This window comes from Lampris incognitus, chromosome 1, assembly GCF_029633865.1.
Source record: "Lampris incognitus isolate fLamInc1 chromosome 1, fLamInc1.hap2, whole genome shotgun sequence".
Taxonomy (NCBI): Eukaryota; Metazoa; Chordata; class Actinopteri; order Lampriformes; family Lampridae; genus Lampris; species Lampris incognitus.
The window spans coordinates 96,410,387-96,436,334 of NC_079211.1; the positions used below are offsets into that span (position 1 = coordinate 96,410,387).

Consider the following 25,948-nt stretch of genomic DNA (forward strand, 5'->3'; position numbering starts at 1 on the left):
GACCGATGTGACACCGGTGGCACAAACCAATAAACCAATAAAATATGAGGCGAGCAGCAAGGCGACACGTCGACGTTCGCCAACTAAACTCTCTGGGTAAACATGTGAGAAGCTGGGGCAAGGATTTCTTCTACAGCAGTACAACCTTCAGTCTAACCCGCACCACCATCACTGTCCTCTACACCTACATCCCTTTTTATACCCTTTTTTAAAAATGTGAGTGTGCAGAGACAGGCCAAAACCGAGTTCTTGATTTGTCTTTAGTAATAAAATTACTTACACTTTGATTTTGATTCAATCCAGTATTTAGCAATTTGATATGAAAAAAATCATTAACTAGCAAACGATTATCGAACATTTTGTCGAAATTATTCCTGCAAACGCAAAATAACATGCAAATCTATATGCATGTGGATGTTGTGTCTTTTACACTTATCTTAAAATGGTCAATAAATGCAATTTTGTTCATCATATATGTTTTGTTGCACTGGGACTCTTATCGATTACTTAAATCTGTGCAACCAATGAGGGTACATGGGTAAAATTAAACATAAAGTATGCTTTGTCCTTCGTATATGTATACTGGCATAGAATGTATGCACCACATATGTATATGTGCATAAACTAGCCACACAACAGTTCACTTTGTCTTTATGTGTGTGTGTGTGTGTGAACGAGAGAGAGAGAGAGAGAGAGAGAGAGAGAGAGAGAGAGAGAGAGAGAGAGAGAGAGAGAGAGAGACTACGGTGGCTCTGTAATGTCCACACAGGGCAGGCAGAGCTGAGTAGGAACAGCTGGAGCTCTAAGATTTCACTGGAATCTGCTAATGACTGCAAGATTTATAGCATGGAGCGCAAGCGCGCGCATGTACATGCTGTTTCGGGCAGAATTAAGGAACAAAAAACACACAGCTCGTCCAGAATAAGCGCTGCAATGATCACAGCGGAGTCTAGGCGAGTGCGTGCGTGCGTGCGTGTGTGTGTTTTACCTGAGGAGTGGTCCGCTGCCGTTCTTGGTGGTCCCTCCTACAATAAGTTCCTCCTGCCAGTGCATGTATTTCCTGGATAGACCGTGGCAGCCGCCACTCAGGGCCCGTGCCACATCAAACGGCTGCCACAAAAATAGTCACAACAAAAAGAAAGCAAAACAAAACAACAAAAAACTGTCAGGGACTGTACTCAATTCCGCTTGTGTTTTGCCTCTCATGCAGAATGCAAGTATTTACACTGTACAGACAAACACGGGAAACTGCCTGTGCTTTAAATGCAACGCTCTCGTGCACGCTGAGCGTTTGTGTGTCCGTGTGCTGCACATGCACATGCATTGGCCGGTGTGTGTGTGTGTGGGGTTTTTTTTTTTTTGGGGATTCCCCTCCTTTTTCTCCCCCAGTTGTACTTGGCCAATTACCCCACTCTTCCGAGCCGTCCTGGTCGCTGCTCCACCCCCTCTGCTGATCCGGGGAGGGCTGCACACTACCAAGTGTCTCCTCTGATACGTGTGGAGTCGCCAGCCTCTCCTTTTCACCTGACGGTGAGGAGTTTCACCAGGGGGAGTATCACGCTATTCCCCCCCCCCCGCCACTGAACAGGCGCCCCAACCAACAGTGTGGGTATCTGTCCTGGTCGCAGCACTAGCACGTCCAGCTTCCCACCCACACACACGGCCAATTGTGTCTGTAGGGACGCCCGACCATAGTAACACGATGATTCGAGCCAGGGCCGGTGTATGTTTTTTATGTGCATGTGTGTCTGTATTTGTCTGTGCCCACCTTTGTAGCATTCTTGTTAGGAGCAGTGAGGGGGCAGTCAGGGTCAGAGGGGTTCAGACATGGTCTGTCCATGTAGCCGTGTCCAACGTCTGCCTTTCTCAGCATGTCTTCAAAGCTGTCTACTGGGAAGTTCCCCGCCCGCAGCTCCTCAAGGAACTCCTTGGGGTCGAAGTTGGTCCACTGCAGTGGGGGCTTACCTCTGTGCAAACAAGGATAAGCCATCATCAGCAAGCAGGCACGCCTCTGATAGTCTATATTAGGGTCCCGTGTACTTGTTTATGTTTATTTTTGTGGAGACCACGCTAGCCAGAGGCTCCAGTAAGTAAACTGATCATGTGAGGGTAACCGTCTAATTGCATTGTTTCCGCTAATATACAGATACTGTTTGACCTTCATCAAAAAAAAATGCACACCCCATTGATTAGATACTAGTGCAAGAATTTGACCAAAATGATCTGTGACGATTTAAGAGCTTGTTTATCTGTCATTCCAGCAGCATTGAGCAGTGTGAGCATTATTTCATTTTATTTCACGACTAACTGGACAACTATTGAGAACGTTTAGAAGCGTAGATGTTTAGCTTAAATTTGTGAGATGCCGTTTTAGGCTGGGAATACCAGACACGTGCTTTTTTTTACTCCCAATTAGTCCCCTCACTCGCTGTTTTCTTTGTGGTCTAACTGCCACAAGATATACCAACTATAACGAAACATGAAACCAGCAAGAATCTGTCGTGCTCAGTGGCAGAAAACAATAAATTAAGACCTGTTCCCATCGCGCAATGGCAGAGTGCAGAATTCCTGCTCCGAACCAGTCCTTGTCTCTTTCTATGCCCTCACACATTCCAATCTCTCTCTTTCACAGAATCTCGCTCTCCGTGGTTCAGACTACATTGTATGTGCTTAACCAGGCTTGGGTCATTATTCCCAGCCTCCCAACCAGAACATAGTAAAAACCTTATTTACCATTCGAGACCTTAACACACATACTATAGCATGCATGCACGCACGCGCACACACACACACACACACACACACATCAATGACACAGGCTCGTGTTGATGCGCAATTTCTCACATAGACAAAGCACACGTACACATTGAAATGGACACACGCACACATCTGCACACAAATGCACATGCGGAGGTAAAGGTCTGCTGAGTATTACTGTAGCAGCAGGCCATTAGCAACAGAAGGGGCCAGACAATGGTGTGAGGCCCAGGGTTGGAGAGAAACTATCGCCAGTGATACGCATGCCAGCAACCACTACAATAGAGCCTTCAGAGAGGACGAGTTCAGGACACACACACACACGCGTGTGTGTGTTTCTCTGTGGTGTCTGTTGGGTCTTGCTGAACATGTTTGGTAGTCTCTGTGTAAGCGGTAAAAACAAGATCCAGAGTTCCAGATCTCCTCTCCGTCTGTCTCCCCTGCTCTGTTTTTGCCTCTCTTGCTCTCTGTTTGCCTCACTTTCTCCAGCAGCGTCTGCAAACTGCCACCAAAGTGTCACCTCTGAAATGAGATACCACATCTAAGCGTTCCATAGCACACCGTCTCCAGTCAAGAAACAGTCTGCCAGTCACAGTCAGTTGAAGGCCCTGTGTGTGCACTGCCGCCGTGAAGAAATAAAGTTGACTGGTTGACCGATTCACCGCTGGAAAACGGCCATGTGAGTCCATCTAAAGATAAGATCTGATGAAATTTCATGCTTGTGTTATCACATAATAAAATTAATTACCCATTTTTTTGGGGGGGTGGGGTGGGGGTTTCCAAGTAGAAGTACCATTAATAGTTCCGTGCACTTACGGGAGATAGACCATTCCAGACTGGAGTTTGGCTCCCTCCCAGAAACAGTCCAACGGGGTGATGATGAGGCAGGGATGTAGCTTTTCTATGATCTAATAGCATAGACAGACACACAGGCAGGAGGGCACACACATGAGCAAGCGTGCATGCAGGCACGCACACACGCACGCGCGCACACACAAGGAAGAGAAAGAGAGATGAAGTGAGAATTAATCATTGTGGAATCCTAGCGCGCATGAAGGGTGGTGTCATAGACAAAAACATTTACATCATCTTGGGTGACATTTCCAAATGACGGGGGGCGGGGGGGGGGGTCCACATAGGTAAACTGAAGAAGTTCGTTCTTACCTGATCCATGAAATGAGTTTCTGTGACTAGCTCTCCTGATTTGTAGCATAAATGTTCTAATTTCCATTGTCTGAAAATGGAGGGAGAGAGACACGAGCGGCGATGTGATTAGAAAATAACGCAAGAAGACAGAATCAAAGAAGACAGACACACATACAGACGGACAGGCCAACAGACAGACAGAGTGGGAAACCAGTTACCTATTATAGAGGTAAACATGAACTCTGCTGGCTCGGATGGCTGACTCCAGGTGCTGTCGCAGCGCCTCCAACGTGAGCACGTTGGCTCCCTCCTCCCGCGGCGTCTGTATCATGAGCTGAGGGTTGAACATGGCCTCCTCTCCCATCTTTTGACGCGTGTACTTCAGCTCCTGGTTCACACGTCCGCCAACTGGATGGGGGGGGGTGGGGGGGAGACGGGGCATTTTACTCACCGTACAAACAACACCCAAGTACGTATATATTGTAGATCAGTGTTACTCAACCACATCTCACTGCACTGATCAGCACACCTTAAACCAGACAGCTAATTTAACTAGCTAATTTAACTTATCAGTTAAATTAGCTAGCGTCGTGTTGAGCTGGAAAGAAAACCTGTATACACGTAGCTCTCCGTGGCAAATGATCGTTATTTGGAGAAAAGGGAAAAAAAAACATTTGTACCAAGTGAGCACTATGACACTTGAACAAGATAATTTAACAGTTTCGACATATTGGTCAAAGTTAACGAAACAAGAATTACACCCACACACAATCCAACTGACCCCATGCGCGCACACAAAGCACCATTTTTGCAGCAAAGTGAACCCACAGACGTTGCAGGCTCGCCGCGACATTATCTGACCCGTATCTTAAACAAAAGACTTTTGCTTACAGCAGGCCTATTCGGGTGCGCTGCCAAAAAAAAAGAAGCTTGAAATCCTTTTGATGTAGGCGAGCAACATCGTTCAAACAAATTCATTTTTCAAAAAAGACGGCTTCATGTTTCGACTCGAGTTCACAGACGAGTCGCCAGCACCAGATCCCTTCTAATGTGTATTGCATAGGCCTGTGTGTGTTTGCACGTTTGTATGTGCTATAGAGGGTGAGAGAACAGACAGAGAGAGAGAGAATGACAGAGAAAGGAGAGAGAGAATGACAGAGAAAGGAGAGAGAGAATGACAGAGAAAGGGCACAGAGAGAGAGAGAGAGAGAGAGTGAGAGAGAGAATGACAGAGAAAGGAGAGTGAGTGAGAGAGAGAGAGAATGACAGAGAAAGGAGAGAGAGTGAGAGAGAATGACAGAGAGAGAGAGTGAGAGTGAGAGAGAGAGTGGGAGAGAGAATGACATAGAAAGGAGAGAGAGAGTGAGAGAGAGAATGACATAGAAAGGAGAGAGAGAGAGAGAGAATGACAGAGAGAGAGAGAGAGTGAGAGAGAGAATGACAGAGAGAGAGAGAGTGAGAGAGAGAGTGTGAGAGTGAGAGAGAGAAGGACAGAGAGAGAGAGAGAGTGAGAGAGAATGACAGAGAGAGAGAGAGAGAGAATGACAGAGAAAGGAGAGAGAGAGTGAGAGATAGAATGACAGAGAAAGGGCACAGAGAGAGCGAGAGAGAGAGAGAGAGAGAGAGAGAGAGAGAGAGAGAGAGAGAGAGAGAGAGGGAGGGAGGGACAGAGCAGAGATACATGGGGGGTGCTCTTCAAGGTTCTGCTCCCAGCATCGTGGTGGGACTAAGCCCTATGCGTGCACTCTACTACAGCTACAAAAGCATCCTTTCAGGCCCTCTGGCTGCACTGCTCCACCCCACAGCAGCCAAGGCCTCTCTGGCAAAGACTCTCACACACAGAGACACAAAGGCAGGAATATACACACACACACACACACACACACACACACACACACACACACACACACACATATAAATGCAAATCCACATGCTTACACACACACACACACACACACACACAAACACACACACACACACGCCCTAATGTCGGCCAACTTCTAATCGACTTTTCAAAGCAACAACACAAGTCACTGCATCAGCCATGCTACAAAGTTAAATGGACCGTAAAAGTATATGAGTTTTTTTTACTCAAGTACCTAATTTTGAGTGAAGGTTTTGTGTCTGCCTGCATGTGTGCGTGCGTGTGTGTGCGCGCGCGCACGCGCGTGCATTGGTGTGTGTACACACGCACACATTTGTGGAGGTCTTTTAAGGGATTTTAGGCCTTCTGAGTATCTGTGTCTGATTTACCAGCATGGGATTTTAGCACTTCCATCATCAAAGTCAGTACATTTTAAATAAAAACAAGGCATCATCCTTTGTCTGCACTCAGTCACCCACAAACACACAACCATATGCACGCGCACGCACAGACACACACACACGTACAACAAGCACGGATACTCCATGATAAAAAGTGCCAATAAGAGCACGCAGGCTGTGTGAAAAACCAGTTACATTTTATTATAGATAACAATGTAACATTTGTAATTGATCACGCAGCAACAGTCATAGGTTGCATATTCTCAGCCCATTGTAATGGCATTAATGTTGAACATGGGCACTGCTATTCTGCTGGGTCGGACCACCCAGTCAGACCAATAGAACAGGCAGGGAAGGGGGGGGGGGCGACGTGTCTTGGGGCATTAGGGAAACACATTTGATTTCTTTTTTTCTGGACCCAAACAGCATTCCCATCTGATCCCGTCTGAAGGCATGTTTATAATACTCATCATTAATAGCAGGCCTGCTCTAACCAAAGTGACACGCTTTCCACTGACTGCTAAGCAAGATAGAGCTACCCCCCAGCCACCCATCCAGCCCCCCCCCCCAAAAAAAGAAAAAGAAAAAAGGATGGAACTGACTTTGAACCCACACATACTGACAGGGCAGTAACAAGTCAACTTGTCTGGTACACTCACCGCTCAAACGAACAGCTAGCCGGAGGCTTGCTAGTACGCTGACAAGGGGCAGAACACAAGGACCAACCTGGGATATGATGGTCCACCTCTGGTCAGTTCACTTCTTAGTGTGCTAGAGAAGCACACTAGGCTAATTCGGCACAAATGACAAAAAAGCTGGATAATTCTTAACATTTATATGTTTGAAAGGAAGCACCTAGAGAGAGTTCTCTCTCTCTCTCTCTCTCTCTCTCTCTCTCTCTCTCTCTCTCCTCTCTCTCTCTCCTCCCCTTCTCTCTCTCTCTTCTCCCCTTCTCTCTCTCTCTCTCTGTTGTGAACACATTCCTCGACCTGGACTGCCACCCAAAAACCCTGAGTTTACAGCAAGCAGTGCAGAGTGGGACAACTCAAAGGAATGCACGCACACACACACACACACACACACACACACACACACACACACACACACACACACTATCTCTCTCCCTTTCTCTCTCTCTCTCTCTCTCTACAGGAAACAGCACATTACGGCCTCAGGCTTGGAGAATTCCACACTTCATGAGGTTACAGCGTTTTGGGGTCAACACTCGCACAGCCTCAGGGTGAAATTAACACCCCAGCTGGACCAAGAAAGTGTGTGTCTGTGTATGCGTGTGTGTCTGTGTATGCGTGTGTGTCTGTGTATGTGTGTGTGTGTGTGCACACGCGTGTGCGTGTGAGTGTGTGTATGTACACACAGCTGTGTTTCCTCAATGACACATATTCCCCTATTCCTTCTCCTTCTCCTAAGAAAACTGGTTGACCTCCGACGTGTGTTGATTTCTCCCACTCCGGGCCTCAACAGCTAGGGCCTAAAACAAAGAGTCAGTGACTTTCTGATGCCTCCCATTCCAATCTGTCTCACCATCATCTTCTCTCTTCCTCTTATCTGTCTTCTCCTCCTTAAACAAACTCGGCCCCCCGCCCCAAAAAAAAAACTAACCGCTGACCAACAGCCATCCGCAACAATCCACCACACACCTGCAAAGGGTTCATATGCATGACCACCTGTGTTGATGCATGCGAGTCCTGAGGAAATATTGACAACTTGATGAAAATGTTTTGGGGGTTTTTTTGTGCATGCACGTATCTTAAACCAAATACGTATGCATTACTACTAATAACACTGCAAGAATATGTCCATTAAAAAACAGCTTTTAAGGGTAGCAATAAGGAAAAAATATATATGCCTGCACAGAAAAGAAGCAAATATATGTGGTTGTCCAGTTGAGGGGAGAGAGAGGGGGAGAGAGAGCGAGAGAGAGAGTAGGCAATGGGAGGCAGGCCTATGTGTGTCACTGTATTGGAGGCTTCAGTGAGGGTATTCAGTCTGTTGCATAACATTAACCCCTGGTCCCCCCTATTCTTAAAGAGGGGGCTATGGGGGGAAATAGAGGGAGAGAGAGGGGGTTTCTAAGGAACCGAAATCACCCCTCATCCCCCAACCACCAAACGCTCCCACTCTATCAGTATGTCTCTACTCTATTCAGCACTCGTCTGTGATTGGCCAGATCACGATGGCAATCAGCCCAGCCCCTCAGTGAGGGCCAGCCCCTTCATAAGGGCCAGTGCCCCCCCCACACCCCCTCTTTTTCTGTCTTCCACCAGACACAAAACACAACCCCACCCCCAGTGCATCTCTCATGCCTGATAATAAAAGCATCCCTCACTTCCATGCAAAAATGCGTGCCAACAGCATGTATTTTCATCAACTCCTGGTTTGACTCATGCATGATGAACACAAACACACACCCTGTCGAGATGCAAAAAAAAAAAAAAATTCCACAAGATCCAGGACCACAGAGAAAAAGCCTTCCTTGAAATTAAGTGCTGTCACAACACACAACACACTCACCCTGGAGGGGCTCTGCCCTAACCCTACAAAATCAGTTTTGAACTCCACTTAGCTTAACCTCAACCAAGAGGGATTTGTTATAATATATGACCCAGTATCAGAGACCTCGGTAGGGGGTGAGACATAGGCGTAAATGGCAGCTGAGAGAGGGATGGCATGTTATGTGATAGTTGTGTGTGTGTGTGTGTGTGTGTGTGTGTGTGTGTGTGTAACCACATAAATGCATATGCGCGCACACACGTGGGCACTCAGGCATGTCCATCTATGCATCTTTGTGTGTGTGTGTGTGTGTGTGTGTGTGTGTGTGTGTGTGTGTGTGTGTGTGTGGAGAGGATTAGCTGGATTAGGCCTCCTCTCAGCAGGGACCCCCTGTGGTGAGGAGGAAGCCCCCCAAAATCAGGTCATCTTTCTGCCACTGAGTTTCCAGCGACCTCCCATACCCTGAGTCCCCCCCTAAACTATACCTCCAGGCAGGTTAGAGTGCCTCCACAAAATGTTTACACGAGGATGTGACTGGGGTAACAACCCGAGGGAAAAAATTACGGGGGGGGGAAAAGTGGAAAATACGAAGCTCCGTTAGGAAAGTGATCGTTGCATTCCCGCGTGCGGAACAAGATGGGCCAGAATCGCACACACAGACGCATCAGTAATTCAGCCGTTCGGGAGACAACCCTGCATATGCTATGACCAATCCGTCTGTCATGGGGTGATTTCTTACCGTCAGTCCTCCGAGGACCTCAACGTCGTTTGACTTTTTCTGGGGTCCCCCCCCACCACCACCACCACCACCACCTGCCTTCTCTTCTCTGTCTCAGCTGCTATGACCAATCACCTGACAGGGCTTTGATCTCCATGGAGAAACCCACCTGCTCCTCTCTCCCGCCACCATCCCAACTCCTCGGCTCCTCCCTTCATCTGCTATCCCCGCCATCAGCTTTGCCCCCTCCCCCCCGAACAGGCGCCCCAACCGACCAGAGGAGGCGCTAGTGTGGCGATCAGGACACATACCCACATCTGGCTTTCCACCCGCAGACACCACCAATTCTGCCTGCAGGGATGCCCGACCAAGCCGGAGGTAACACGGGGACTCGAACCGGCGATCCCTGTGTTGGTAGGCAACGGAATAGACCGCTACGCTACCCAGACGCCCCCGAATCAAAGGCTATCCTAACAATGACCTTGTGCATTCCTACAATTCTGGCCAAGTCTCCTCTTTTCTCTGCCACGCGGCATGAATCTTTGTGCTGTCAGGTAATACATATTTTGAATGGCAGCGGGGAGGCCGCATGACCTAGGAATTAAGACAGCGTGTTCTCTGACCAAAAAGGTCTCGGGGTTCAAACTCAATCGCAGCACAGCAACGTGTGCTGTTTCTGCATCGCTAGCCAGGATGCACGCATGAATGTAATCTCCGGCCCTTCCGAGCATTTGCACCGCGGGAAAAAAAGCTGCGTCTTGGTCGGCAAGGTCAAGTCCATTTCGACCCCCTGTCTACCTGTCGACTTGGAACCAATGAGCTAGGACTGGGCAATAATTCAATATTAACATTTATCTTCTTCCAACGGTATTGTGTTGGGCTGAAATTTGAATATCGTCATGGCACGATACAAAATGTTGTTGTTTTAATGAATGATAATGAGGATCTATTACCTAAAAGTTCTCGCAAACTGCGCTCCAACCTATTTGAGGCAGTAGTCTATTAATCAAAAACCAGCCCTGGTTTGATAGCATCATATTTTTACGTTACCAGAACAGGTCAATGTGACGAAACTCAGTTGGATTTTAAATGTTATTTTTGCACATGTATGCAGACACCATGATATGTATATCGATATCGTGTAAAATGTCCTACGCTTATCATGATGATAACAATATTTTCCACATGACCCAACACTAAAATGAACCCGTGATACCTGTGAGGAAACGAGGAAACAAGAAGATTTTGCCTGTTTCGGGGTTAAATTATTCAAATTCAATTGCATGCCTGCTGAGCGACATTGCGACAGTACTTTCTCCGACACTTTTTGTTGTGTGCTGTATCTGCACCATGCACAATGACAGGGTCAGTGCATACAACACTAATTTGGACCCCGTCTGTGTATTTGTAGTAGCACTAGTAGCTGTATGGTGGTACTGGATGTGAGCTGTGCGACACAGGTGTGCGCACATCCACAAATATTGGTCGAAAGACTTCACTGAGAGCGGGGGGTCCCTATCTGACCGACAGCAACTCTCCTCGCCCCCCTTCGTTCGCTCTCTCTCGCTCTCCTTTCAGGGTTTCAAAGGGAGGGCGGGAGCCCCACAGAAGGAGGGTAAAACAGTCGAGGTAGAGAACAAGTGATTAAGACAGTGAAGGGGAAAGTAAGTAAGGGAATGAGTGAAAGAAAGGCCATGATATAAAGAGAAAGAGGGAGAGAAAGAATTTGGGAGAGGGGGGCAGAGAAAATACTGAGAAATGGAGAGGGAAGTATTCTGACATGCAGCTGTAGCACAATGCCCCCCCCCCCGACCCCATTCTCATGCACGCGCACACACACACACACAAAATCCTGGCAACCCTTCTACCTCAACCCCTGACACAAACGTGACACCCCAGCTGCCAATCCCTGCCCCTCACCCCCCCCATCCTCCTCACTCCATCCCACCGCTCCTCACCCCCGGCTCCACCATTACCATATGTATGGGAGCCCTCACCCCTGATTATGCTAATCACCTGTCCGGCCCTTGCAGCCCCTAAAATGGGTGTATTTAGCAGTCGGCTGGCTCCCAATGCTGCTTCCCCTGAGCCCGAGGTGTACATTCACACACTCCTCAATGGGCAGATTCTTCCACGTTGCTGCCTTCATTCAGGTCCTCTCCCCCTCACAATATAAAAAAAAAAAATTCCTATTCAATCCCACTGGATTCACAGAGCAGTGGGGAAAGTAGTAAGGAAAGAAGCGATGAGAGAAAGTCTGGGTGTGTAATGTGTATTGTGTGCGTGTGTGCGTGTGCAGCGGTGGCAGTTCAATTGAAAATACCCAAGATGTCCAGCAAAATGATGTGTTAATTGACGTAGGTGCCCGAGAAGAGACGGGAGATTTGGATTTTGAAGTGATTCTGCACGTTGCGATTTAAAAAGTCCTCTTTTCTAAGTGTACACACTCGCGAAAAATACGTTTAATGGTGATTGTTTATCACGGCAGATGGGCTATCTTATTTCGGGGGCGTGAAATAAAGGACCGAAAATGTCCAGTCATTAATAGTTCTAAGTAGGGCTCACAAAGAAAGGGGATAAAAAAAATCTCGGAATATTGTCAAAACACAAAACGCGTCATCTCTAGCTCCGTAGGTTGTCGCACGCTTTTACGTAAGACTCTCTCTCCTGTCTGTGCCTGTTGAATGCAACCCAGGTGAGCCCGCTCCCCCCAGCTGCATTTACAGCCCTGTGACTGGCCCCGAGCCCAGCCATAACAGACCGTGACATGAGCCGGAGCAGCCAATCTCAGCCAGCCATCTTGCTGTCATTTCCTGGAAAGATGGCCCATGATTCCAGGTATCCCAAAATCACACATTCCTAAATGTGGAGTACAAGACACAGAGTAAGAAAGCGAGAGGGAGATAAAGAACGAGAACTACATATAGGTGAAAAGAAAGACATGGATATAAAAACACACACACATCACACACACATACATATATAGATATATAGATATAGATATATATATCCCTCCATCCATCCATTATCCAAACCGCTTATCCTGCTCTCAGGGTCGCGGGGATGCTGGAGCCTATCCCAGCAGTCATTGGACAGCAAGCGGGGAGACACCCTGGACAGGCCGCCAGGCCATCACGGGGCCCACACACACACACACACACACACACACACACACACACCTAGGGACAATTTAGTGTATATATATATATATATATATATATATATATATATATATATATATATATATATATGTGTGTATGTTGTAAGGATGACACCCAGTTTGCAGCTATAATGATGAGCAGTGTTCTGTGCATCTGTGGAACGCTGCTGAAATTGTGTCCCCCAGTGATGTCACTGGGGGACAGCTTGTGTATGCGAGGACTTCCTTTCTTGTTTGTCGCTGCATTGTGTTGGAAAATATGTATAACAAAAACAGGGCAATACTGTTGAAAAAAATTCTATTTCGATATTTTTAAAACTTCTGGCGATAGATAACATTTAGCTTGGTATTTACGCATTTTCACTAAAACGCCTCAACAGAGGGGTTTCTTTGCAATCAGCATTTCTACGACCATAGCCATTAGTGGGGCCTATGGTCGTCATGAGGAGCCTCCTGCTAATCCCCACTGAGTGAGGCACCTATAAGTAACAAAAGATCTTTTTCACGTACTACCATACAGTGTACGTGAAAAAGAACAGCATGCTGGTTCATCTACAGGTTTTCAAAACAATTACGTGCAACTCTCTGCTCACGAAATGTGACCTTGTCTCGCAACAACTCCATGCAGCAGAGTCGCAATACTTCCTGTAAAGTTGGTTCCTCTGCAGACGCATGGTTTCCGCCCGCCAACAACGATAATTACACAGTTAAATTGAGAATAGCGTGGAAGCGATGGAAGGCTGTGGAAAGTTTAACGGTAGCCTTGGTACGACAACAAAACAGAGCAAAAAATAGCGAGACGAGGGACGAGACAAGGGTCACGAGACTATTGCAACTGGCCCGGTCATCGGGAAACCGGATTGGCCACATTAACAGAACATTGAGATGATTGCCGCGGTGGTCGCCGTACGTAGAAAATCCTGATTGTTTCTCCTTAAATTGAGCGATAATGGTACAGTCCTCTAAAGCATAGGGTCACAGGTGTTCCCCTGTCCCCATAATAGTGTTCGCCTCCGCTCGGGCTTAAGGTCAGCTCATGGTGCCTGGATCCTGTTGCACTCTTACACACAATGACTCATTCTGAAACTCCAAGCCTCTCAATCACCAGAAAGGTGGAATGTGTTATATCACTGTGTTGGTCTATTCGTGTGTGTGTGTGTGTGTGTGTGTGTGTGTGTGTGTGTGTGTGTGTGTGTGTGTGTGTGTGTGTGTGTGTGTGTGTGTGGTATGAGAGTTTTTGCCATTCGTTGACGTCATGCCCGAGGAATCGCAATGAATTTGCGCAAACAAACAACACGCGCACATGAACGGGCAAAAAATTATGCGGTGACACACACACAATTTGAAGTTCACATGAAAAAACTCTCTGTGCTGCAGAGTCCGAAAATCATCAATCCGCACCCAAATCTCTCCTAGTGTACCGCAGGACTCACAGCCAAAACACAAACACACTACCGCTACTATACTCCTGCCCCCCCCCCCCCCCGCCGCCGCCACCACTCCGTCTTTCCCCTCTCTCCGTACTTTCTCCGCCCCTCTGGCAGCCAGTGCTGGGGAGGGAGGGGAGGAGAGGAAAGGGGAAGGAGGGAGGGAGGCCAGACCACCCTGCTCTCATGGCAGGGCTGAGTGTTTACATTGCCGTGCCTCACTCTGTAATACATCTGGCATTCTGAGGCCTCTCTCTCTCGCTCGCTCGCTCTCCAGCCAAGGAAGGAGGGGAGGGAGGGGAGGAGCGCAAGAGGGAGGTGGCTAGGGTAAAGAGTGAAACGTTTCTGGTGGAGAGGAAAAGAGGGGGGGGGATAGGAGTGGAAGAGAAAAAGAGGAAGACGGAAAAGAGGGAACGAGCGAGAGAGGGAAACAGAGGTGTGTGTGTGTGTGGGGGGGGGTGTGGGGGGGTGGGGTGGGGGGGCGTCTCTCCACAGTCTCTTGCTGTCGGTCATTCGCAGGGCTCTGGTTTTTGAATAAGAGCGCCTGAAAGAATGCAAAATGTAAACACAGTGCTTGGAGGCGGCTCAAGATGTCGTTTGTGAATGGGAGTGCGTTCGCCGCCCGGTTGAGCATGCACACGCACACACACAGGCACACACACTCGCGGAGGCCTGAGGTAGCAGTCTTTTTTAGAAGTTATTTTCACATTCACTTTGCCAGATAGGGCTAATCTAAACAAGGCCGCTTTCAAGCGAAGGAGTGCCAGGTTGAGAAAACAGTGCTGTACGTCGCCGTGTACAGTAGCGGCGGCGCCGCGTTTCCCTACACTAAACCCCTCACCGGTCAGCCCGCACTTTTCATCAACTCGTAAAGTTCAACGCCACATGCTGGGATGCCATTCCTTCTCACGGAGGCCTAATCCCGTTTGGTGGCGAACTGATAAGGCACAACGTGACGCCAGTCCAGGGAAAGGAGAAGGTGGGCACGCGCTCCCGAGGTATCTGCGCTGATGTGCGCGTGACGTCGCGCGTCTCGGGCTTGTGCGCACGAGTGTATGCTAAAGAAGGAGGGAGAGGGCGAGGACGGGAGAAGACGGGAGAGGGGAGAGAGATTGATGGCTGTTGCATGTAGCGTGTTCTGTGCGAACCAGGCAAAAATGTTGGGTGTGGGTACGTTTGTGTGTTTGATTGCTTGCGGCTGCTAAATGAAAGCGGGCCGAGATAGAGGGAGCGAGAGAGGGAGGGGAAAACAGAGGGATAAAGAGGGGGTATAGCGAAGGGAGGCCCATAGAAACAGCCTGCCATGCCAACCCTCGTCAACCACCCACTCACTCACAGGGCCCGAACCAATACCCGGAGGGGACGAAGCCTTTAAGTTTGTGTGCGTCTTTGTGCGTGCGTGCTCCTATGCACATCAAACGCCGGATAATTCAATCATCGAAAACCGCAACCCTCTCAAGCAGAGGAGCCACATTCAGGGCGCTCCTCCTCCTCTTCCTCCTCCTCTTCATCCACAAGAAAGGACGTCGAAGCCTCTTCCGCATGCACTTCACATTACACCGCTCTCCTCTCCACTGCCATTACCAGCAAAGCAACAAAACAACCACCGGCGCTGGCAGCTTGGCTCTTAATCGCTCTGGATAAAAAGCAGGCATCGGAGGAAGGGGAGAACAACGTTTATCCCGAAAGCTTTCTTCGGGCACACAAACACGTACAGATAGGCACACCATGAACCCTATTCCTGCCATGTCGTTAGGATGAGCTGCAGCAGTCGCTCTTAACCTGGAGGCAGCCAGCGTTACAGCGAGAATGAAAAATGACATTGAATGACTTCAGAGATAATCCACACACATCAGAGATGGAACTGAGATTATGTCAGACTCACTGCCCTCTGCTGGAGGACAGGGACACGTGTTAAACCCACACCCAGACATACACGATTGGAAAGATGGGGGAGAAAATGCGGTCGCGCACACCATCCTTATATATGTTATGCACACAGGGGGTTGATGTAAAAACATACACACAAGCGCATGCAGAAAGAAATATACACGCACAGCACACAAACAGCCAAAGGTGACAGCTGCTACTCATCCCCCCGCCCCCCACCGCTCGGCTGCGAGTCTTCACTCTGCACCCAGGCCACAGGGTGAGTATCAGGTGAGCTTTTAAATAGCAGGGCCTCTATTCGATGACCCCTGGGCCCTCGGGGTGTAGCCTGTTGCCCCTGGCCTCCACCCTATGGCCTCCAAGAAAATGCCCCGGGCCACTGGGCCTCCCCTCAGTCTATAGCCTTGAGTTTACTACGTGTAGCCTCGTGACCCGGTCCAAATAATAAATCTATACCGAGTCGATTGATGTCGACTCGCTCGCGCGTAACTGTATTTGGCCCGCAGCTCAACCCCAGAGTCCTGTTCATTTCGGGTTCAGCTCAAGTCCATGTGCTACGGTGAAAACAAAAGCGATCCTCTCTGCCCTTGCTCCGGGTAAAAAACTGCAACCACCTCCTTCTCTATCTCCATAGGCTGACCGCAACTACATAGCCAGCGCAGTTCATTGTGCCGCTGCAGCCTCTCTCTCGTCCGCTTCACCCCCCGTTTCAACTCCAACCCCTGCCCAGAGCTCAAGCCTCAAAAGCCCCATTTCCAATATTTCCCCTCCCTTCATCCCTCTCATCCCTTCTTCTCCCCCTTCATCCCTAAACTCTAGGCATCGCCCCATAACCGCAGCCCCAACCCCAGCCCCGTCTCCTGCCCCTCTCTCTCTCAGCGCGCAGAGAGCGAGAGAGGGGCCGTGCTACAGGAAGACCAATGTTTACGCGATACTGGTTTAATTAGAGGCAGGTGGCGCTGTTATTTTCTTTACAATTTGGCCTGTGTTTGCCTTAACCCAGAATGCCAAGGGATGGCTTCATTTTCCGTTCGCGGCGAAGAGGAACTCCAAAGGGGGGCTCTTTTCTCCCTCTTCCACTCGTGGACGTGGCTAACGCTCATCCCCGGACGGAATCGCCTACCCTCAGCATGCTCACGCTCGGGCATGCATAAAGACATCTGTGCTCAGGAAATGAATTCGCGTCCACGCCAATAGGTGTGCACCCGGGCGATTGCGTGCGGCTAGACGTGGAGAGTAGCCACGTTTGTGTGTGTGTGTGTGTGGGGGGGGGGGGGGATGGCAGGAGATGACAATGCTACAACTTCCTGTATCAGCCGATGACTTCCTAGTAAGGGTCTTAGTGGGCATAAACACAGCTTTCATCTCCAGTGTGAGTGTCGTCTACCTGCAAGTACACGCCACTTTCAACTGTATGTGTTTAGGACGGACGCAAACAAACTCGATCGTCGTCCATCGCCGTGATATTACAATAACTCTTCAACCACCTCCTCCCTGCGCGGCAAAGCGCCACGCGGCATACATCTTCAGATAATGACACGACTGACTCCTTCTGCGGGAGCGTCTTCAACTCCTGATCGGTCTTTGTCGCTTTGTCTAATAAACAAGCGCTTCCTGTGTCTCGGGCGTTTATAAACAGGGCTGAGCGAGCATTGTGTGTGAGAAGAGACAATCCCCTGTGAAAGCTGCATATGATGGGCTCTAACATAAACACGCCGGCCAACTTCAGTGCACAGCTAATGGCGATCCGCTAAGGACCCCAGCCTCTTGGGTACCTCCAGAAAGAAGTAGGTGACGACAGACAGGAGATCAGATCACCGATGTGAAAACGTACCTCGGCTCAATTCTAATGAGATTGAGTGATGTAGTGTATGTGTGTGTGTGTGTGTGTGTGTGTGTGTGTGTGTGTGTGTGTGGTGTGTGTGTGTGTGCGCGCCTGTGTGTGTGTGTGTTCGCGCCTGCGTTCGTGCATGCATGTATCTCCAGGCCACACAGCTTCCAGGCGAGGTCGTCCATGGGTCGTCTGCGGAGGGCAGTTCCAAATGAAACATAAACAGTCATTCTGTCTTCTCCTCATCGTTCCTCTCTTTTTTCCCCTCCTCTCCTCCCCTCATTCGACGGGCCGGTCCCGCTACATGGCCCAGCACAGCGTTCCACTGTCCAGGCAGAACTAATCTATCCCTCAGCTGTGCAGCCTAATCTAAACAAACAGATCTCTCCCTACCAGCATCTGGAACCCCTCACGTCCTGGGACCAAGGAAACCACCACAGCTCGTTCTCTCTTTTAGTGCGAGTGTGTGTGTGTGTGTGTGTGTAAGCCCCTGTCTATGCGTGAGAGTGAGCTCATGTCATATTCAACCTCTACCAGGGGTTACCAACCCTAGTTCTGGTGATGACAAAAGGACTGTGTGGTCTCCGTGCTGTTCTTTAGGAAAACGAACTTCTCTACCAATATCAAAGAAAATCGGATCGGTTCATCTGGAAACAATTGACAGACGAAACGTCGTGTCCAGATGAACCGATTCGACTTTCTTACCTGGATTACTGAAGCGCGCATAAAGACGCTTGTCTGCCAATATCTGAAACGTTCGTCGGAGGTTTTCTTTGCCCACTCACCAGAATTGCAACTGTGTCGCACGACACACACAAGAGCGCCTTTCCGTCTTTCTGTCAGAACCCCCACGCGTGCACTGACCAACCCACGTGCACCAGCCCGGCTCACGTAGGGAGAGCCGGGGCTGGAGCTGTATAGAAATGTGGTAGCAATTAGTACAAGGGGTCGAACAATTCATACATCTCTCATATGGGAATCACGAGAGGTTAGTGTGAATGGACCTGCAACAATTTTTCACACACACACACACACATATATATATAGTATATATGTATGTGTATGTGTGAATATATATATATATATATATATATATATATATATAGTATATATGTATGTGTGTGTGTGCATGTGTATATATATATATATATATATATAATTACAACTTCAACGGCTCTATTCATGACTTCAATAGCCTCGGGTCTCACCCTTTAGTACTGGAATGCAGATCAAAGGGAAGAAGAAGAAGAAGAAGAAGAAGAAGAAGAAGAGGAAGAGGAAGAAGAAGAAAACCCACCCTCTTCCCTCACCGCGAAACAACTCCCTTACACACGGTCCCCCTTTTCAAGCATACAAACAAACAAAAAAGTTTTTTTTTTTTTTTAATTCACTGCGAGGTATTTCTGAAAAGAACAAGCGGAGTGGCCCAACGCTCCACGAACACCGGCTCCTGTCCGCACTCCGCTTTTTCCCTTCAGCCGGAGACAAATCTTTTCGGAAAGTTGAGAGCCGTCCAAAACGAGACCACACACAGTCTCCCCGAGCTGTGCGCGGATCACATTCAACTGCTGGGGGCAGGCGCACACGCGCGCGCGCAGACACACGCACGCACACAAAATGGCGGCTTTGACAAAATTTCCTCTGCTTAAAGCCGCTCATGAACTTAATTACAGTCGCCTGTTACGCCGCGCCATATGTGCGAGTCAAGACAAGTAAACACACGCACGCGCGCGAAGCCACATCGAGTCTTACCGTAAATAAAATTATTTTTAAATTCAACCTGGCCCCCTGCCAAAACATATACAATAAACAATCCCCACAGTTTGTTTAGCAGAACCTCCGTACTCCGCCTCCACCCCACCCAGTTTATCCCATACACACACACACACACACACCCGGAACACGCGCGCGCACGCGCACAGAGTACACACGCACACACACTTGGGTCAAGAATAACAGTATAACGTGAAAACCCCGTGGGTGAAAACATAATAAAACGGCGCGGCGTCTTTCTTACCTTCCACCCAGAGCTTCTCCACGTCCGTCTCCAAATTAGCTGCCCGTAAGCCGACGGCGAAAGCTCCGAATATCATGAGGCCCACCACCAAAAACTTTCCGCAGTTCTTTTGTATGTAACAGCCCAACCGAAACAAAAGTCTCTGGAACTTCGCTCTCAGCCATAGCGGTGCTTTTCTCCCAGTCGCCTTCCCCTGCGACGAGACAAGAGTCCCGGTGTTACTGACAAGCACAGCATCCAACATCAACCTTACCTGAACAGGTGAGTGCGGTGGAAGTCACGAGAGAGAGAGAGAGAGAGAGAGAGAGAGAGAGAGAGAGAGAGAGAGAGAGAGAGAGAGAGAGAGAGAGAAGAGAGAGAGAGAGAGAGAGAGAGAGAGAGAGAGAGAGAGAAAGAGAGAGAGAGAGCGCGAGAGCAAATACACCACACACACCACTGTAAGGCTTTATGATAGGCTGCGTTTTGTAGTGACGTGGAAATGATTAGTAACGCACGGCTTCTCTTCTCACCCCCCTCACGCACGCGCGCACGCACACGCACCACATATCATTAGTTTAACCCTGCCACATCCTAAAGCATGGGTATGTTGTCTTATTCTGTATGGACAGTCAAGCCTTGGGTTATTGGGACGTTAATATGTGAATGCTGACAACTATGACAAACGCGTGTCACTAATGTGTGTTCAACATGGTAAAAAGTCGAGAGGGGGTGGTGGGGGGGGTTTCTGCCTCTAAGGTCTGTGGTTGGACCTCCGACGTGGACGGAGGAAGAGGGAGACGACTCTGAAGCCAGCATTATTTGAGGCTTTTCGACAATACGCCCCCTTTTCTTCAAAACACACACACGCTAACCCTCACTCGGCGTGGCCGGCGGCGGCGGCCGTTGTGTGCGTGCGACGCTCACGCGTGAGGCTCAATACACAATACATGGTAACAAGCGGCGGTATTGAACCCACGCAAGACAAAAAAAGGTGCATGTGGGTATCCGGTGGCCAAAACCACACATACCAAACAATTCATCCCCATACAGCTGCCTTGTGTGTGCGTGCGTGTGCGTGTGTGATCCGAGCTGGGGAGCGGAGGAGCCATCGTTGAGGGAGTTACGACAATATTTGTGAACGGAAGAGGGCAGCCACATGGATTTTGCTTTCAGCGAGGCGGACGATGAACGAGTCGCTTCGTAAATATGCCTTTCTATATATATATATATATTAAAAAAAGGAAAAGATTCAAGAGGTCAGAATGGTAGACGGAAACTTAAAAAAAAGCTCGCTCAGCAGACGGTGCGAATGTCCCCCCCCCCCCCAAAAAAAAAAACAAACCGGGAGAAGGCTGAGTTTTGGGGGCTATGAAACGGTCGCGGGGGGCTGATATAGTAAAGCCCGCTACGCTCGGGCTGCCTGACTCGCGTTGGGATATCTGGGGGGGCGGTGGGGGTCCCGTTATAGGGAGAGCTGTCTCGAGCTCGCAACAGCCGACTTATTGGGAATGACTGACACAGCCCGCATTCTAGCACACGTATCCCGCAAGCAGAACGAGAGCAAAAACGGGGCTTCCCTCTACCACCTCTTTCCCCAGACTCTCTATACCCCTGCCTGCCCCGGCCGTCCGCACGATAGCTACTCCGTTACCTAGCAGCGACGCGACATAGTCGGTCACTTTGTTGCGGCTACGATTAAAACCCCGGGGGGGGGGCTGACAACCGGGAGCTGACAAGACGTGTGTGTGTGTGTGTGTGTGTGTGTGTGGTGCTGGTGGTGGGTGGTGGTAAGCACCTCGGATATTTGCTCCAGCGCAAATCCCGCATCGCAGTAACTCGGCCGCTGCAAGTACTCCAAATCCAGCGGCGTGCCGCGGGTGTAGTTCCCCCCGTGCCTCCTCCGCGTCACCCTCGGCCGATCGGGGTCTCGGTTTTCCTGTCCGGCGGACGCGTTAGCAGCCGAGGCCATGTTGCGGGGACTGCGCGGCGGCTATCGTTTCCCACTTTACAATGTCTCCCCGAGAGCGTGCGGCGGTATCCCAAGGCAGCGAAGGTTCCCTCTCGGCGAGCTCACACCCGTGAAGTCCGTCATGCTCCTGTCGGAGACGGCGAGTCATAGTCGGCGCCTTCCATCCCAACATTTCGTGGTCCGCCCCGGAGGTCCCCACCGCTCGGCGCGTCCGCCGCGTCTCTGGAAGGTGTTGCCTCTCAAAAGAGCGGGGCGAGCGAAGCGCTTCCCCCACACGCGAATCGGCGGCTAGCAGCCTCGGATGGTCGTAGCATTCTGCGCCCTGGTTGTATGTGGTCTCCCCCCCCCCCACCCCTCGGGCCGCGCGTCACGGCGAACTCCGCGATTCAATAGAGGGGGGGGGGGAGGAGGAAAGAGCCCTCTCCATTTGGAGGCGGAGGAGGAGGGGTCGAAAGCGAGAGAGGGAGTCGAGGTCCCGCCTCCGGGGGGCTGTCAGGTTGCCGGAGTTCCTCGCGTCTGATTGGTTCCAGAAGGGGCAAACATTACTCGGCAAACACGACTATTATTAGCTGCTTAGCAACAGCTCGCTAAAGTAGGGGGACCACCCAAGGCGGGGGAGCCGTCGTGCGTGCATCTCGAACTCAGGGGGAGTCTTGGAGAGAGAGAGAGAGAGAGAGAGAGAGAGAGAGAGAGAGAGAGAGAGAGAGAGAGAGAGAGAGAGAGAGAGAGAGAGAGAGAGAGAGAGCCGGCCGCCCCCGAGTCGAGTTGCGAGACCCCCCCCCCATCGAGAGCTGCGTCGCCTAGAATAAAGGGGGCTATTTCTCGAAAGGGAAACACACGTCCGTGGAGAAGGTACAAGCCCGGGGAATGTCAGAGCTTAACTTTGATTTCCTTTTTTCAACCAACCCCCCCCCCCCAAATAGTGATGGTGCTGGTCGGGCCCTCCGCATTACAGCGCTTCTTGGGGAGGGTCCTAAATGTGCTTCTAATGTCTTTCTTCTAATGTCATCTTCAGCCTAGAAAAGGGACGAGTCAGCGGGCAGTTATTTATCGGTTTTCTTTCATTCATACTTTAGCGAATTCGGGGGACAACGCAAGCGCCGGAACTGCCGCGGCCGGGAAGCGAACCCGTGTCGCCCGCACCGCAAGAGGCGTCGCTAACCGCTCGACTAAAGGGTCAGACTCGCGAACCTGCGGCCAGCGTGTCTTCTTATCCGTGCACGTTACAATACATTAAACTGGAAGGGAGCGCAGGATGATGTTGGAGACCGTCACACGCGCGCGCGCGCGCACGCATGCGCACACAGATGCATAACACGCCCAACATAAGCCCGTGTGCCTTGACAAGTGGCGCGCAATGATGGAAAATCGCGAAGTTTATTGTCATGGTAGAATACAAAGCGCAAGCGTAATATCACGTGTTACTCCGTTTCGGGTCAGTGACCCTTTACCCAAAGAGGGATTTGAATGATGAAACGTGAATTTCATTTGCCCATCATTTGGTCTTTCCTCCCAGAACATGCACACTAAAGCAGGGAATTCCACATGTTTTCCATGTTAATGATGGCATTTCCCGAACCTGAAGCCAGAGCGGTTCTTTGGATAACCCATCAAAAAAAAAAAAAAACCCCACCGTCAATAGGGGGCATATACGCAGTTTCGTGTAAATTACGTATACCCATAAAACGTTAATGCGCAACTGATCTGCAAATTGGTTGCCTGATACAGTTGTTCGTGTTCTCAACTCTTGAGGGTGTTATTCGTCATAGGCGCGTTGTGTGGACTCCAGCGATGATGTAGTCAATAACAAATTCCATGACTTGGACCCGGACCCGGACCGCGAAAAGCCTATTCTTAAAACGCACGCCAAGGAAACGCGTTCGGCCAATCTCCCTGTCAAACGGATTATATCAGAGTGCTCTGTTAAAACAACAGATAGATCAATAAGCCATTCCGTATTGCGTGCTCATTCCGACGGATTTTGTGTTATGGGGGGCTTTCGGGATCGCGCTTGCGGTGAGGGGGGGGGGTTTAAAGACCTGGGCTGGATGGTGAGCGCGAGATCGCCTAACCTCTGTGCCCAGGTCACCGGTGAGGCTGCGTGTGCCCGCTGCTTCCCATGCTGTCTTTGCGTTTCAGGATCCTCGTATAAAACGATTGAGTCCCCCCCCCAAACCCCCCCTCGAACAAACGAAACATCAACTTCTGCAGGCTCTTATCCATCAACGTCAGCCATCCGACATTTCTACGTGCCACAGATTGGCGCGTGAAATCACATCAAATCCAGGACGCAAAACACTCGTCATGACAAAGGACGCACCGTTAAAGTGGACGCAGTAATTAGCCATTAAAGAAGAGGAGCCGGGCGGAGGGAGACTATCAGTGTGTCAAGCGGGGCGCGGCGCCGCCGCCGCCGCCCAAAGACTTCACACCTGGGATATATATACCGGATCTCCCCGGCGTCTTGTCTCGCTGCCAGTCGACCCACTTACCATATTCCGTCCAAGGGAAAGGTTTCTGGACAAGTGTGCGATATCCGCCCCCCGTGGACTCCGATACTTGTCACTTATGAGGAAGATGAAAAGAGCTGCTTTATTGTCGCGGGGAGAAAAAGGGAGTTAGACGCTGCGTAATCCGCCCTGGTCGCAGGCATCCTGCTCCGCGTTGGAAAGGGTTCACTCACAATTACATGCCTGTTCCTATTAACCAGCGACGCCCTGGCCACGTGGGTGGTCCCATCTTCTCAATAGGCAGGACCCTTTGCCTATCACGTGATTAGCCTCCGACTGTAAACACTACCAGCTCAGGCGACGAGTCAATCACACGCGCGCGCGCGCACACACACAAACACACATGTAAGCACACTCACACACACGTGCATACGCGCGCGCACTCCACACTCACACACACATGCACACTCACACATGCATACACACACATGCATATGCACACACACACACACACAGACATGCATATGCACACTCACACATGCATATGCACACACGCGCGCACACACACACACATGCATATGCACACACACACACACACACACACACACACACACACACACACACACACACACGTCTAGGCCAAATGCTTCTGTTAGGGGAAAGGGTTGACGTTAATGGTGGCAGCCTTTTAAACAACGTTAAAAAAAGTAGTTGTTAATTAACGCCTGCACGATACAATGTATCACTGACTGCCTTTCTACTCCGTGTCTGTTTTGTTGCTCGCGTTGCTCACGTCGGCTCATCCGTCACTCCATGCCGGCCAAATCAAGCCCAGTCCCTCATTTGAGTATCACTCTGGGTTCATGTCCAAAAGCGTAGCACGCTTAGATAAGGACTGCTTAGGATGCTGAGATTATTATTCAAATGCAGCCGCCGGTTCACTCCCCCCTCTGTGTGATTTTGTGACGGTGAGGTTAGTGGGGAGCCTGGATACACGGGGGGGGGGGGGGCTTCACAGACGGTAGAATAATATGACCAAAATGGCATCAGAGAGTCTTGGTTTAGCTCTCTCTCTCTCTTAACTGCGTGGAAAAAGAACAGAAAGGGTCACAAAATTAAAGCGTGTAATGGCCCTCAATGCCCCCCGTGTAAAGTGGGCACTGGGAAGGGAAGGCGCAAGGGAGAGTGCTGCAGCGGGCTGCGGCCCTGCAGCTATTAGAGGAGGGCATATGGCTCTGAAGGCAAGAGTCGCAAGCGTCAGACACGTTAGGGCTGTTATCGTGATGGTAACGCTGTAGGACTCCATCAAAGTGCCGTAGGTGGAGAACGGTCCTCTCCTTCAAATACTGTAGAGGCTATAAAGTTATGGCAGTAAAAATGCTCGTGGAGATTATATTGCAAGCATCTGTGTTACCTAATGGAATACGTATGCACATAGGATGCCAAAACACCCTTGACCAAAGATGAACATATTTCATTCTTTTATTTACCGACATGTGCTAATGTGTATCAGATGGACGCATGTGTTTACTCGGGGGAATTTAAACGTTTAGCGGAGACCTCGTTCTTCATCAGTCTCTGTCCACAATGTAACTGTAAACTACTAATAAGACACGTTAGCCCCCTAGCTAACGGGTCTGACCCTTTAGCCGAGCGGTTAGTGATGTCGCCTTGTGGTGCAGTACACCCCCGTATCGAATCCCGCACCGGGCAAGAAAATGACCGGTTACATTGGTGGCAGCGGTGGGATCCGGAAGTGTGCAAATCCTCGGAAGTCTCTTCGGAGCGCGGGAATAACAACGCGCGAGGGCGCGCTTCCGGGGAGGGT

General features: G+C 49.9%; 1 protein-coding gene across 1 annotated transcript in view; it reads right to left on the minus strand.

The window, feature by feature from the left end:
* Positions 1 to 21,967, minus strand: part of ptch1 (patched 1) — a 61,858-nt gene extending 39,891 nt beyond the window's left edge. Inside the window, exons 1-7 of the mRNA XM_056275959.1 lie at positions 21,497 to 21,967; positions 19,723 to 19,915; positions 4,122 to 4,311; positions 3,922 to 3,991; positions 3,574 to 3,665; positions 1,769 to 1,967; positions 989 to 1,110 (exon numbers count right to left, since the gene is read on the minus strand). Coding sequence (XP_056131934.1) covers positions 989 to 1,110; positions 1,769 to 1,967; positions 3,574 to 3,665; positions 3,922 to 3,991; positions 4,122 to 4,311; positions 19,723 to 19,915; positions 21,497 to 21,670 — 1,040 coding nt within the window. The 5' untranslated portion in view covers positions 21,671 to 21,967. The remainder of the gene's footprint in view (positions 1 to 988; positions 1,111 to 1,768; positions 1,968 to 3,573; positions 3,666 to 3,921; positions 3,992 to 4,121; positions 4,312 to 19,722; positions 19,916 to 21,496) is intronic.
* Positions 21,968 to 25,948: the final 3,981 nt, after the last annotated feature.